This window comes from Polistes fuscatus, unplaced genomic scaffold (assembly GCF_010416935.1).
Source record: "Polistes fuscatus isolate 324 unplaced genomic scaffold, CU_Pfus_HIC Scaffold1, whole genome shotgun sequence".
Lineage (NCBI taxonomy): Eukaryota > Metazoa > Arthropoda > Insecta > Hymenoptera > Vespidae > Polistes > Polistes fuscatus.
This window is the reverse complement of record NW_025112997.1, coordinates 6,941,584-6,956,112: the sequence shown is the minus strand read 5'-3', so window position 1 is coordinate 6,956,112 and position 14,529 is coordinate 6,941,584. Positions and strand designations below refer to the sequence as shown.

General features: G+C 32.0%; 1 protein-coding gene across 1 annotated transcript; it reads left to right on the top strand.

Annotated features, from left to right (window-relative positions):
- The first annotated feature begins 2,778 nt into the window (after positions 1-2,778).
- LOC122521986 (IQ and ubiquitin-like domain-containing protein) lies at positions 2,779-4,744 on the top strand. Its single transcript, XM_043642750.1, has 2 exons — positions 2,779-3,133; positions 3,490-4,744. Exons 1-2 carry the CDS (start codon positions 2,787-2,789, stop codon positions 4,742-4,744), a joined length of 1,602 nt encoding a protein of 533 aa, XP_043498685.1. The 5' UTR covers positions 2,779-2,786.
- The last annotated feature ends 9,785 nt before the right edge of the window (positions 4,745-14,529 follow it).

Below are 14,529 nucleotides of genomic sequence, written 5' to 3'. Positions count from 1 at the left end.
TTGTTCAACGAAAACTTTCACAATGGAGACAGATATTTTCTTTCTCTTTTCTTTTGTGCGTTTTCTTCTAGTTTATTTTTTCCACTTCCGTTTTATGACACTACCTTTTTCTCTCTGTCTCACTCTTATTCTTGTTCTCTTTTTGACTTGCTTTGTCATATACCCATACAAGCAATATTTATCACTAGCTTAATCCCCAGAAGAGAACCGGATACGTTGTCATCTTGAGAAAAAGATAACAGCTTTACTCAAGTATCTTATTTGTTTCTAAGCAATACAAACTATTTCTAAACTCGTCGATTGGTAAGGAAAAAAAGAGTATAAAAGAGATTATATTTTTTGTCCCCATGTATTGTAATACTTAATGTTATCTGTTATTTATTGCCTTTTGTTCGATAAAAAAATCATCATCATTAGAATATTATTATTATTATTATTATTGTTGTTGTTGTTGTTGTTGTTGTTGTATTATTATTTCTAGTTTCTCTCCTCATTCTTTTCGTATAATAGAAGGAGACAAAATATTTCTAGGTGAATCGAGGAACATTAGGAATTTATTAAACGCTCGTGCGCGAAAGTATCGATAGGAGCAATCGTTTCCGTTATTGGTACGTTCAGATGATCGATAAAAGGATGGACAACGTCCAGATAGAGTCACGTTCGATGTTTGTGTACACGTATATATATATATATGTATGTATATCTATGCATGTACATACATATGTGCATAAAATGAAATGCTTTAATGACCGCCTACCGGCGATAGCGATCGATTAATGTGCATTCGCGATAATGGTTTCGAGAGTTCGACTTTATTGCCGAGAAAGAAAGAAAGAAAGAACAAAAAAAGAGAGAGAGAGAGAAAAAAAGAAGTACATTTATATTATTATTTTTCTGTCTTTTTTTGAAAGAGAAAAAAAAAAAGAAAAAGAATAAAATGTTCGCATAGAACAATCTCAACACGTGACTAGGATAAATTTGATTCAATTAGTGTTATCGTTTTAATTTGTACAATTTAATCAATTTCATTATTGTGATAATGATGCGACAGTAGTGCACTAATCGAGAAACCAAAGTGATCATTTTCTTTTCAAAATTATGATAACGTTTTATTCGTTGGTCACACGTTCTTTTTTTTTTTTTAATTCTTTAATTTAATTCTCAAACTTTTGATAGTCAAGAAAGAGACTGACGAATAAATAAATAAATAAATAAATAAATAAATATAATAGAATAGAATAACTGTGTGATAATAAAATTGATCATTTTAAATGGATTCGCTAGTTCTTTTTTCGTACATTCTTTTTTTCGGTAGAACGTTAATTTACAATTAGATGTCTCGATCGTGAGGAAAATTTCTAGCTGAATGTGATGAGCAATCATCGTAAGAGAGGAGGAGAAGGTAGATATGAACTACTTAAAATTGCAAAACGAGTATTCTCTCTCTTTCTTTTTCTTTCTACACGTTTTTCTCTAAGATGCAGCTCGCCGTCAGAACCTTAAACCGTGGAATAGTAATTTCCTTTATTGCAAGCATTATCGTTATCCCACAGGTCGCCTTGGTAGTTATCTTTCCGTGTGTTCTTTTGCCAACCGTCGTTGGATGAAGCTCTGAATGAAGAAAAAGAAAAAGAAGAGAAGAGGAGAGAGAGAAAGAGAGAGGATGAGAACATTTTCGAGTTTGACTTCTTATTCTGGGGAAAAAGTTTCTTCTAAAAGATATATATATATATTCTCGTGAAAGACAGAAATTGGATAATGTCAAGATTCACACGGTATGTCCGAAATATTAATGTATAAGAATAAACCCAAATATTCGATCTTTCACCGACGTATTTGGTACGTGTTGACATTTCACCGTGTGAATCTTGACATTCTCCAATTTCGGTTTATCACGGTAACATATACATATATGTATATATAATACTATGTCATTCTTTAGGACAAAAATCATGCACGAAGTAACACGTTCATCGGACGAGATTAAACATTTGTAAAAGTTCGAGAATTCAGTCGACCTCGAGCAAATAATTTGAATGACGTTGGAGTCATAAGAATCGTTCGTTTTTTTTATATAAATACCACGCATCTAGATTTTATTTTATTTTATTTTTTTAGATAATAAAAGAACAGTAGTTTTAGTCGAACTTCGTTCATAAAGATTAACCCGAATCGGATTATCTGAAAGCTCGGCTACGATTTGTGTCGATAGGTTTTCTCTCTCTCACACATACACACACACAGACACATTCTCGACAATCGTAGTAAATATCTTTCGCATTTATCATTTAAATCTTCGTTCGGTTTGGAACCAGAAAGAGAGTGAGAGAGAGAGAGAGAGAGAGAGATAGATAGATAGAAGAGGAGAAAAAATGGCCTACGAGTGTCATTATCATCGGGGATGATAAATTTTCATCGTTGCGACGGACATGTATTATAAACCTCGAACATCGGCTAGAGAACAGAGCAAGCAACGTTGTCGATACCTACGCCATGAAAACTGGTTGCGGTTGTTGCAATATTGTCGCCAATTTCGTACCGTGGCACCGCGCAAATATTGTAACAACTGTGTCCCCTATATACCCACCAACCGATATATCTGTATAGAACGGATATGAGATATAATATATATATATATATATATATATATATATATATATATATATATATATACAGATACACGAATATTTCCAATGGTCCAATAATTTTCTCAATTGTGTCTCACTTTATTTCTCACAATTAGATTAAATCATTTATATTTTGGGACAAACAATTTGATAAGTAAAATGGTCGTGGTAGTTGAGATAATCGATGAAAGTCCTAAAGAAAAAATATTTCTTGGTGGTTGGAGGGATAATCTCACAGGAATATTATACTACAATGCTTTTACACAAACATCTGTAAACGGAAGGGATTTTAACAATAAGTGTAATTCCTTCGTACAAACAGTGAATGTTGTCAACGTTTCCACTTGTACGTATCGTGATAAAGCTGTTCGAACGAGCTATGTTCCCGACGTAAAAGATAAATTCGTTCGAGTCCGTAATAATACTTTTAACACGACCACTGAACTACCGGGATCAACGAATTTTTTGTTGGAAACGAGTGCGATCAAGATACAGAGATTTTACAGGTAATATTTAATTAATCGAGTAATCGTTTTTTATAAATCGTACTGATTAGAATCGATTTGTTAATCATTTTTAATATTTCGTTGGCCTATAAATAATGTTGGAATTTTTTGTTTAATGAACAAATATTATTGCTGATTATATTAAATATACAAAATAAAAATGGATATATCAGATATGGGATAACATTTTTTAATATTAAACAAATATTATCGCAATATGTATTGAAAAATAAAAATTAATAAAAAGTTCAGTATTATTTATATAGGCCAACGAAATATTATTTATTATATTAATATTAATAATATTATATATAATATAAGGTTATTTATTATGAAAAAATGTTATTATTTGATAGAGCTTATCGGGCGAGAAAGAATAAGGATGGATTTTTGGAAAATTTCATTGAAGAAGGGAACGGTTTTCTCGAAAGTTCGAGTCGTCCACTCGAAAGAATAGATCTCTCGAGGCTAGATGTTCTCCACCCGGAAACGAAATCCGATTTTGATCGGCTCTACAACGCTTTGGAGGAATGGCGTATTTTAGAGATCGAGAGAGTGACCGGTAAGCTTTTCCACCCATCGAAGATCGCCATTTGTAGTCTCATCCTATCGAGAGAAGTAGAACTACTTCGTAAGATAGACGCGATGAAGAGTGCGGTGAAGCTGAAGTTGAAGGAACGACGTAGATGTTACTTCCTCGAGGAGCTTTCCAAACCTGTCCTTTGGAATATTAATCAAGGAGAATCGATCACAGTGGACACGCCGATCGTTTTAAGGTCACGACAATTTAGAAATCTTTACAAAATCCTTTCTACCAAGAATGACGACGATGACAAATCCTCCAGGTTGTTCTCATCTTCTTCCTCGGTTATAAAACGCATCGAACTTTTGACGAACATTAAAAAACAAGCCGAACCGCATACTTGCATTTATTCCGACGAATTGATTTATTTAATTAATCAAGAGATCGATCTTCTGTCGCTTAACACCGAAGTTTCTAAACTTCGTTGTCTGAGGGAACGGATTAATCTTGCTTTCTTATTATTCGCTAAAAGTTATTTGACGAATTATCGAAAGATTGGCGATTCCATCGCCACCTCGAGAATTTGTAAAAATTGTGGTAGAATTTTATCGAACGTTAAAATATATTTGTCGAAAGATTCGGGAAGATCTCGTCAGTTCTCGTCGTGCGTTTACTGCATCAGTTTACGTCCTGGGAGGACACCGAGGATCGTCTACGAGCCGTATCAACGAATGCTGAGAGAGGTCAGGCGTCTAGAGACGAGAAACCGTTGTAACACAGGATTTGCTTTCGTGATACCTCCCAAGGTCGTTTATCGTCTAGTGAACACTATCTGGCATGGAAAATCTCCTATTTCTGAGTGCGACATACTCGATCGATTGTGCCTCTTACGTTTTCGTAATGACGTCGAGTGGTCACCCTGGAATACTTTACTTTTGACCAAAGAGGAAGCTCTCAAACATCGGAGATTAAAAAATATCGAAGAATATTACGACGAAGATCTTCTTCGTCAGTTTAATCTGAAAAATTTGCAAGCCAAGCTTTGCTTTAGTTCATTACTCGAAAGATATAATACCATTATCGATTAATTCTTATTAATAAGTGTATTATAATTATTGTTTTTTCTTTACAATTAGTTTTTATGACATTTAACACTTTATCGATCGGTAGCCTATTAATAGGCTTTTTTGGCGCCAACACTTACCGATTGATTAATCAGCTTTTTGTCGTCGATCGATAGCTTATGGCGATGAACAGTCATTATCATTACATGAATAGTAATTTGTTATTAGAATCTTATTAAAATCTGTTATTAGAATCTGTTAGTAAAATCTGCGGCTGAACGATCAGTCGGACGTGCGTATGTTTTTGAAATTCTAGCGGTCGGTAAAGTGTTAAAATAAGTTAGATTCTAAAGTTGGATTTTAAATTAAATGTTTCTTTTTTTTTTCTTGTTTTATTATACAAATTTACTTTAAAGAAAATAGGACAATTTTATTGTCCAAGTTATAAACGAGAAGGAAAGATTTAAACAAAGAAAAGAAAATATACTATGATATAAAATCAAAGTTTTCCTCGCGCAAACATACTATAAGAATAAGAATAAGAATAAGAATAAGAATAAGAATAAGAATAAGAATAAGAATAAGGAGAGAAGGAAAAAGACGAAGTGGAAATACGTTGAGTGCGTATTAAAATGTCAAAGTTATCCTTGTTCCTCGTTCTTCCGTCCAGACCGTCTTCGTGCTTTTGTGAAAAGCTTTTGGTCGCGTTGATAGCGCAAGTTAATCGTGTTGCAGTTTATAAACTAAGTTTACAGTCTAAACGGGGAGGTACTCGTGAACGCGTCCAACCTTCTAAATGGTCTTTTCATAACGACTTCAAGGACAAACAACATCCTTCCATTTTCCTTTCTTCTTTTTATTTTCTCTTTTTTTTTTCATATTCGTATATTTTTCTTCTTCACGTTTATAATGTCAAAGACAAGGATAAAAAAAGAAACGACGATAAAATGTTTAGCGTTATATTATTTGTGAATTTTCCATCGAATTTGGAGAAATGTATGATCGAGAGATTTTTATCTATCTATAATAGTACGCATAGAAATCATAAATATAACAAGGGGTCATAGTTCATAAGTATAATATATTTAAATATAAAATATTCTTTTCTATAACGGTTGTATAAAATTAATGTGATATATATTAGGGGGAAGTGGGCGGTAGTGGAGGTGGAAGCAAATATATGTACGTGTATTCATTTTAGAGAATGTGTGATTTATGTGCGTGCATATGTGTGTGTGTGTGTGTGTGTGTTAAATTTCCTAACGTCGACTATATTCCGATAGAATATTCAGACGGCATGAAGAGAAACAACGAGCTTTATATGTTCGAAGAAGAGTCCTCGCTAGAAAGACGAAGACGAAGATAACGTTTCAACGAAACGTTTCCCAAGGGTGTCATTTCCAACGGAAAGTCTTTTCTGATACGGTAGACTGAGTGGGCCGATCACGTCTTCTCTCGGACACAAGTATTAGAATACTCGTTCAACTTTTAACAAAAAAAAAAAAAAAAAGAAAAAAAAAGAAAGAGATCTAACATCTATTATATTAAATTATATTCAAATAAGTTTGTTTTAGAAATAAATAAAAAATATTGTTTCACATTTTAATTATTCTAAGCCATATATATTTATTTCTCGTTTTCAAATAATAACGTTATTACATGGCTTAGTTGATTATTTCGCGAATTAATGGATCTTACATTTTAATATTAACATATATATATAAAAATATAAATTGTTTCTAATATTAAAATAGGTATAATAGGAAATTTGGACGGTTATAAATTCTTCTTGAACGTTGTTTTGAACAAGTTGAACGTTTCGTCCCTTTATTGGGACTTCATCAGCAACTGAAATTTATTATGACTTTTTAATATGTATACAAAATGTGATTATATTTTAACTTATAATTTAAATCTATCTTACTTTTATTTCTTATGTTAGTTTACATTGAAGATTTAATGATAAAATAACTCAACATGGAAATAACAATTACAGTATTTTTTTCCCTATGATTTTTTAATACATCATCAAGTATAAAAATAAAAAAAAAAAAGGAAAGAATTTAACTTACGATTGTTTAATAATTATGCGATCGTTTTGAGATCTGATGGTCCGAATAAGAAACATCGAAAAAGTTCATTCATCATTTTCTCGCGTGTTTTGCGAGCGTACCTGCGTGCAGGATGCGTGTGTTTTTTTTTGGATCATTTTTTAATGCATCAAGAGAAGTAAGGAAAGAGGGATGATAGTATGAAAAAAATAGAAGTATAACTAAAAGAAAAAGTGAAAGAATATGTGGTCGGATAAATTTATTACATTGGCTGTAAGAAGAACGCTGATCTACGTCGAGTCATTTACGAGTAAAAGAATCGAGGACTGTTCAAGAGAATATCTTAATTTTCAGCAACATTACTTTCCCGTTTTTCTACAGATTTGTTAAACGATCCTTTTACACGAACCTTTCCCACACACCCCCCCCACCCGCTTCCCTTCAATTTTGATATCTCCTTCTCTCTCTTTTTCACCTACTTCTGTCCAATTCGTTTCTCTAACTGTCTTGATATAATCCTTTCGCATTTTTCTTACGAAGGACATTCATTCGTATGACTTATCTGGATAGATAAACGTATATGTATGCGTGTACCTATGTCGAATGAAATTTGTAAAATAAAAGTTTGTATGATTTATGCGCTAGAGTACGTAACATTTATATACATCAAAATAATACATTTCTTTTTTCTTTTTTTCTGTCATTCTATTTTAATCTAATTTTGTAAGATTTTTTATACGAATAATAAAATAATATATAATATCAGTTAATATATTATAATAATTATTACTTTTATTTTATTATTAACATTTGAAAATATTTTTCTAACATATCGTCTATGTTCGGCCAAAAGTCACTAACTAACATTAATACTAATTCGACAACGAATTAATGCTTATCAAACAAATTATGAATGGGTAAAAATCAGATTTAAGAAAAGTATGCTTTTTTTTTTTACAATATTTTAAAGGGTAATTTTGTGATTTTCTCATTGAAACAGACGAAAATACAATATGACTTTTGTTGATTTAACTTAGGCGATATATATTATATTATATTTAATTACCAAATAAAACAATAATAATAATAATAATAATAATATTAAATAAAATCATAAAATAAAATCAATTGAATTTTTTGGATTAGAAAATACGCGATCGTAATGATCAGAACAAATACTTATGCAGAATTAATTCATTTCTTTTATCGTTACTCGATGTAACCTTAGGTAGGTCTGTTTTGCTGTTAAACTTGAGAAGAACCAGAAGGTAAGGTAAGATAAGATGTGCCAGTGAAACTTACGTAATTTGTCTTCATTTCCGGCGGAGGGATTCGTTTATAGTTGTTCTCTGAGAGACGTTACGTTAGGCACGTAAAGTTATTAAACGTAGTACCGATAGCCGTGGCTTTGCATTGAAATAAAGTTTCGGAGTTTAAATTAGAATAGTTTCGTATGTACTCATCCCTTCTCTTTCTCTCCTATCACCCTCCTCCTCCTCCTCCTCCTCCTCTTTCTCCACCCTCTTTTGATCTGTTTCTCTGTCTCTCTCGTTTCAACATTCTTTCTATCTTATTTATTTCTCGTGGTTGTACGTGCGAAAGTACAGATGCACAACGTATACTACAATAAATAAAGCTGATCTTAGCTGCGATATAGACAAATATATATCAATGTCAAGCAGAGACGGTCCCCGCTTTAAATGCAAATTCAAGACTCTTTTATATTTTCTTTTCTTTTCTTTTCTTTCCCGTATTTTCCTTTTTTTCTCTTGATACGATATAGAAATATACTTGCTCACCTATTTCGATCGAACAATATTTCGAACAGAAATTATATACTTTTTATTAATCCTTTCGACGAAAATCAAATTTATTATATTATCACATCGAACGATGAGTTTTAATGTTTTTTTTTTCTTTTTTTTTTTTATGTATAAAATCCAGCATAGAAACTTTAAATGAAAATTTATATTTAAGTATGCAATGAAGAAAAACAGCAAGTGCATTCAAATTTTCTATCGATAGTGTTTTAATAATGGATCATTTATTTAATAAGATATTATTAAACTGCAATAAATGTTGAAGAATAACCGATTTAAATAAATATCGGTGGAAAATGAACGAAGCCAATATCACCGCGTTGATATATACGTACGTTGTAGAATAATTAAAAGATTATTTGAAGTCTTTAGATGTTGAAATTTTGAATTGAATAAAATCATTCTATGCGCGTATGGTTTTGCCTTTTAATCTTTTTCTAAATTAACAGACTCGCGTAGAAGCTTTTTTTCATCAGTGAGTTTCACGCTCGACTTATTATTCTCTTCTAATGACATACGTGAAGTTATCTATATACATTTAAAGGTATATATACAGGCTGTTTCTAAATATGTGAGCATAATTTTCGGCGGGGAGGGGGTTCCAATAAGCTAAAAAAAAAAAAGTTCATATGAACGAATCATATTTCCGATACGACTTTCTTTCCATTTTTATATTATACTCGTTGTTACATGATTTTCATAGAAACTGTTCGAAGTGGCCACCTTTATCTTCAATGAACCCTTTCCAAAATTTTATTATAGATCTTTTCACTCGTTAAAAATTACCAATTGTTGTTTGAATTTGTCACAAATTGTATTCAATATGATGACATAGTTTCTTGGCATTGTTTAACAGTGTATTTTAAACTAAAGACTTTAAGTGTTCCTACAAATAAAAATTGATATCATGCAATCGTGCTGGCCAATTAATTGCAATATTTTATTTCAAAATTGTAGACATTTCGAATAGTTTCTATGAAAGTAATGCAACAACGTGTATAATATATAAAAACGGATATAATTCGGAGCCGTGTTATGTATTTTTTTGTCCTTATTTTAGCGTATTGAAATCACTCTTGAATTTATGCTCATATATTTTGAAACGCCCTATATACATACAGGTATGTATATATTTCCCTACGTTCGGATTTTACGCTAACTTTATCCAAGTTAAAACATTATCCATTTAAAACACGTTAATTAGTGTTATTCATATAGGTAGATAGGTAAATGAGAAATTAGAGCAACGTATCGTTCATGCATTTTATATGGGAATTGACATAGTTTTAAAAGAGCTAATGGACATTGCTATAAGTAACGATGATTGTCAACTGGCTACGATTTTATATGAATGCTTGCTCATCATATTACTCAGAAATAAAAACGTTCTTTCCATTTGTCTATCTGTGAATGCATATATGCGTGCGTGTGTGCATGTGTGTGTGTGTATGAGAAAGTCCATGGTAGACGTAACTTATCTACTTACAATTAGATACATAGTATTGCTACATACGTACGAATCTATACACGTAATCAGTGTATGTGTATACGTTTAACGTAAGTATATAACGCGTAAACGCGTTTCCAACGAGTGACTAATTGCATCGATTTGTGCGCGAAGTCGATTTAAAAATGGTTTATTAGAGAACTCACTAATTGCACGTGTAATTGTCGCGTACTCATTATCAATCCCGGTTCTTTACCGTCGAATTAAATAGACAACGAAAATGTTCAAACAAAAGGAAGAGCAATAACTTGGGACAGGATAAATAGATAAATATATAGAAAGTTCGTATATGCGTTTAAATGATCTTTCGTAAATGATTAAACTCGATGTTGTGTTGACAATTTTTAATCAAATTCGATCACTACCAGAAATTTAATTACTTCGACGTTAAAAAGGGGGCTTTGGGAGTTTGGGGATTGGAGTAAGATGAGATGAGACGAGGTAAAGGGGGAAGGTATCTAACGCTTTTCGATCGATCGTTAAACGAGACTAAACTTTACGAAATACATGAAAATCCATAGATATTCGCGGTAATCCAAACGATATATTAATCAGCAGAGCGAGCCGTACCACGGAAAGCTTCCTTGACATAGGGGTAGATATGACGTACCGATAACACGCTTGCTTCCATCCTTTCCTAACTAGCCAACGGATTTGTGGTAGTATTAGTGGGTTGCTTGTTGTAGATGCAGTCGATCCCTTAATAAGTATGGAAATTAATATCAAATCGGGAACGGTGTTGACCTGTCTCTCTCTCTCTCTCTCTCTCTTCCTCTCTCTCCTATCCCTCTTTCCAAATATATAAGCAAACATATATATATATATAGAGACATGCATACAACTAATCCACACACATACATATATATATTTATATACGTATACATATATAGGTCTCTGTGATCGTGGAAAACACGGCTACGAAGTGATTCATAACACGGGCATCGCATAAATTGCTGGTGATATGTTGGTGCGCAATTAGGGTTTGCTAAATCGGCATTACTAATTAGATTTGGTTATACCTCGCGGCTCCGCGGATATCACAACACTATCACCAACGTTACTACTACTACTACTATTATTATTATTATTATTATTAGTAGTAGTAGTAGTTATTATTGAATATATATAAGTAACGTTCTTATACTAATACACAGAGATTCAAACATTACTGTTACTATACTCGTCGTCGTCGTCGTCGTCGTCGTCATCTTAGTCACCGTAGTCTTTGTCGTCTAAGTGGCTATAGATGTAGATGTAATTGATTCGAGTTTCAAACTAATCTATATCTGAAGCGGACCACTCAATGGTGATCGATAATCGTTCGTAAATGCCGTGGGAATGTAGGAAGTTAAGGCACGCATAATCGATGCTCCTAACCACCTTGACCGCTAGAATTTGCTCGAGAGATAAACGGAATACCAAATATTTGATAATTCTCCATTAACTTGTATCGTTTACATCAATCTTTCATCTCATCTTACATCCTAAGATCAAGCTATTCTTCTTAGATTCCATGATTGCTCTTATAGTAAATATATATTATTTGTACTTTAAGTAAATTCACACCTGAGAGAGATTAATAGATAGATATTATAGGTGTGGCAATTAATTCAGTGTCCTTTTAACAAATTTAGTATTTATTTATAAAATAATCATACGATTGTTATTCATCGAGATAGTCTCGATTATTTTCTGTCGAATTACTCGAAGGAAAGAAACACGACGATTATGATGCAATTAATTTAATATCAATTTAACGAATTAACTGCTACGGCTAATAAATAATAGATACTTTTTTTTTCCTTATATGATTTTTATTATAAATTCGTATTATTATGTTGAATTCAATATTTTGTTTAATTTTGCGTCGTTAATATTAATGATTTATATATTTAATTATTTTTAATTTAATTGAAAAGAACAAAAAAGAAAAAGAAAAAGAAAAGAACAAATAAAATAAATAAATTTATTTCTATTATATTTGTGACATTTAAATCTTTCGTTTACTGACGAATATAAATTTCGAACGATAAAATATAATCGAATTAAACGATCCGATTGGATTTAATAGGAACCTCACGTGACATGATTATCAAACGTTAATTGTCACAACTACGAGGACTATTCTACGGTGATTGAGTGAATGAGTTCGAGAGAGAAAGAAACAGAGGGAGAGGAGCTTCTCTCTTCATAACGTTGAACTTCCTTTGAGTAGATAACTGTAAATGTATGTGTGTGGGACGGACTTGATGGCCTGTTTACGAGCGTTCGTGATAATAAATCCTTTACGTGTAGTCCTATGTTGAACAACGTCAGTAGTTCGCCCGTCCGCGTCAAATGGTTTTAAACGAAACGTTGAAAATTTTCCAAGCTAGTTTAACACACCTGTTCACTTTTTACTTTACCTTCTTTTTTCTTTTTTATTTTCAATAATAATTTTATATTCAATTTTTTTTCGATCATCCTGTTACTTTCCAATTTCCATTTACTTTCTAGTAAGTAAGTTGTATGCATTTCATCGTCTCGAGTGACCCGATGAGAACTTTGAATTTCTTGTAAAAACAGGAGAAACTTGTCGTTCGATAAACAGATCGTTTTTACGCGCTCGTTGATATTATTTGTTCGCGTTTCACATATATATATATATATATATATATATATATATATATATAAAAACACACGTATGATGGTCAGAGAAAGCTTCATTTTATTATTCTTGTTTTTTCTTTTTTTGTTATTCTTATCAACAAAATCAGTCATGTTTTTTCTTATCTTTTTTATTTCACGTTTCGTGTTCATACTTTTACGTACCTATGAACATAAATCGTATCTGGACTTTATGACAATGAGTCTCATCGATTTGATTTAATAAATAAGATATATCTTTGTATGCTTACATTACCTATCGTATAGTGATTCAACAAAACTGAATATTGTATTTTCTTGAACACGAGTGGGAAGGATTTTTCTTCTTATTCGTACATGCATTGCATGCATGCAACAGCAAACATGTAAGCATGTATACATGCACGTATACATAACTTATCTCGGATGGATATGTGAAAAAAAATGAAGCTTGAGAAAACGTGTACTGATCTCTGTTTGTGCATATTGTGTGTGTGTGTGTGTATGTAGAGAGAAAGCAACTAGCGAGAATCTAACGTTAAAAGCTCTTCCTATAAACGCGCACTTTTCGACCCCTATCATAAATTCGGCTATTATTTAAAATACTTAACTCATATGCTAAAACTTCTTCTCACAAATACTTTAATACACGCACATATATGTACATACCACGTATACGTGTGATATATGAGTAACGTAGATATAGGTATATGTGTTGGTATATATGTTACATAGGTTACATGCGAGAGATATGACGAGATCGCACACGTTTATGTGTGGAGATGTTTAAAAAGTAATGCTTTACGATGGTGCACGTTCGCGTGACGTTTATGCCAACGAGCCTGTCTCGTAACTTCGCCTAACGCGACGTATGAAAAGTTTGCGGCATATAATACGATCCTTCTTTGAACCTACAACCTACGAAATTTTACTCCCGCGATTAAATTGAAAACTATTTTTTCAAGGTATATGTAATAGAAGATCTATTCTCTCGCGTTTCGAATTAATATTCCGTGGTTTATCATTTTCATAAAATATTCTTCGTATTATTTTTTTTTTTTTTTTATATAATTAATACAAATGTACATAATGTAACTCGGATAAAAAAACAAATTGATTTTAAATTACGTCCGATCACAAATGGCGTTTAATATTAAATTATTCTATCTAATAGAGTAAAATTATATTCCTATTATTTTTTTTCTAAATAATTGATAAACATTTATATTTGATGAATAAAAAATAGAACAAAAGTATTTGGATACACAAATTGATTTTTCACGATGTCCGATCACGGCAGAGATATTAATACTAGATTATTTATATGTACCTATATTTATATATACGACATATATATCTATCGAAAAAAAAAGAAATTACATCCCTATGATGTTTTTTTTAATAATTAATAAAGATTTTTATTCGATGATTAAGAAAAAATATGAAAAATGTAGTCGGGACGAAGAAATTGATTTAAAACGATGTCCAATCACGAAAGGGTGTTAACAGTAAATTATTCTATCAAGTGAAGAGAACGAAGATAAGAGAGAATAATACTCGACGAGAATGAAAATCGATTTTCCTATTGTTTCCCCTATAGATTCGAGTGTTAACACCTCTCCTCTCTCTTTCCTCCTGTCGACGAAGGGCTGGAGGATCTTCGAAGATCGTCGAGAGACCATTTCTCCCTAAGGGAACCTGAATTTTCCACGAAACGCCAATGGAACTTCTTCTCACCCTATCGTGTAATTAGGATTACGTTTGAACAAGTGGCAGACACTTCGAAGCTTTCCGCAAATGCCAATC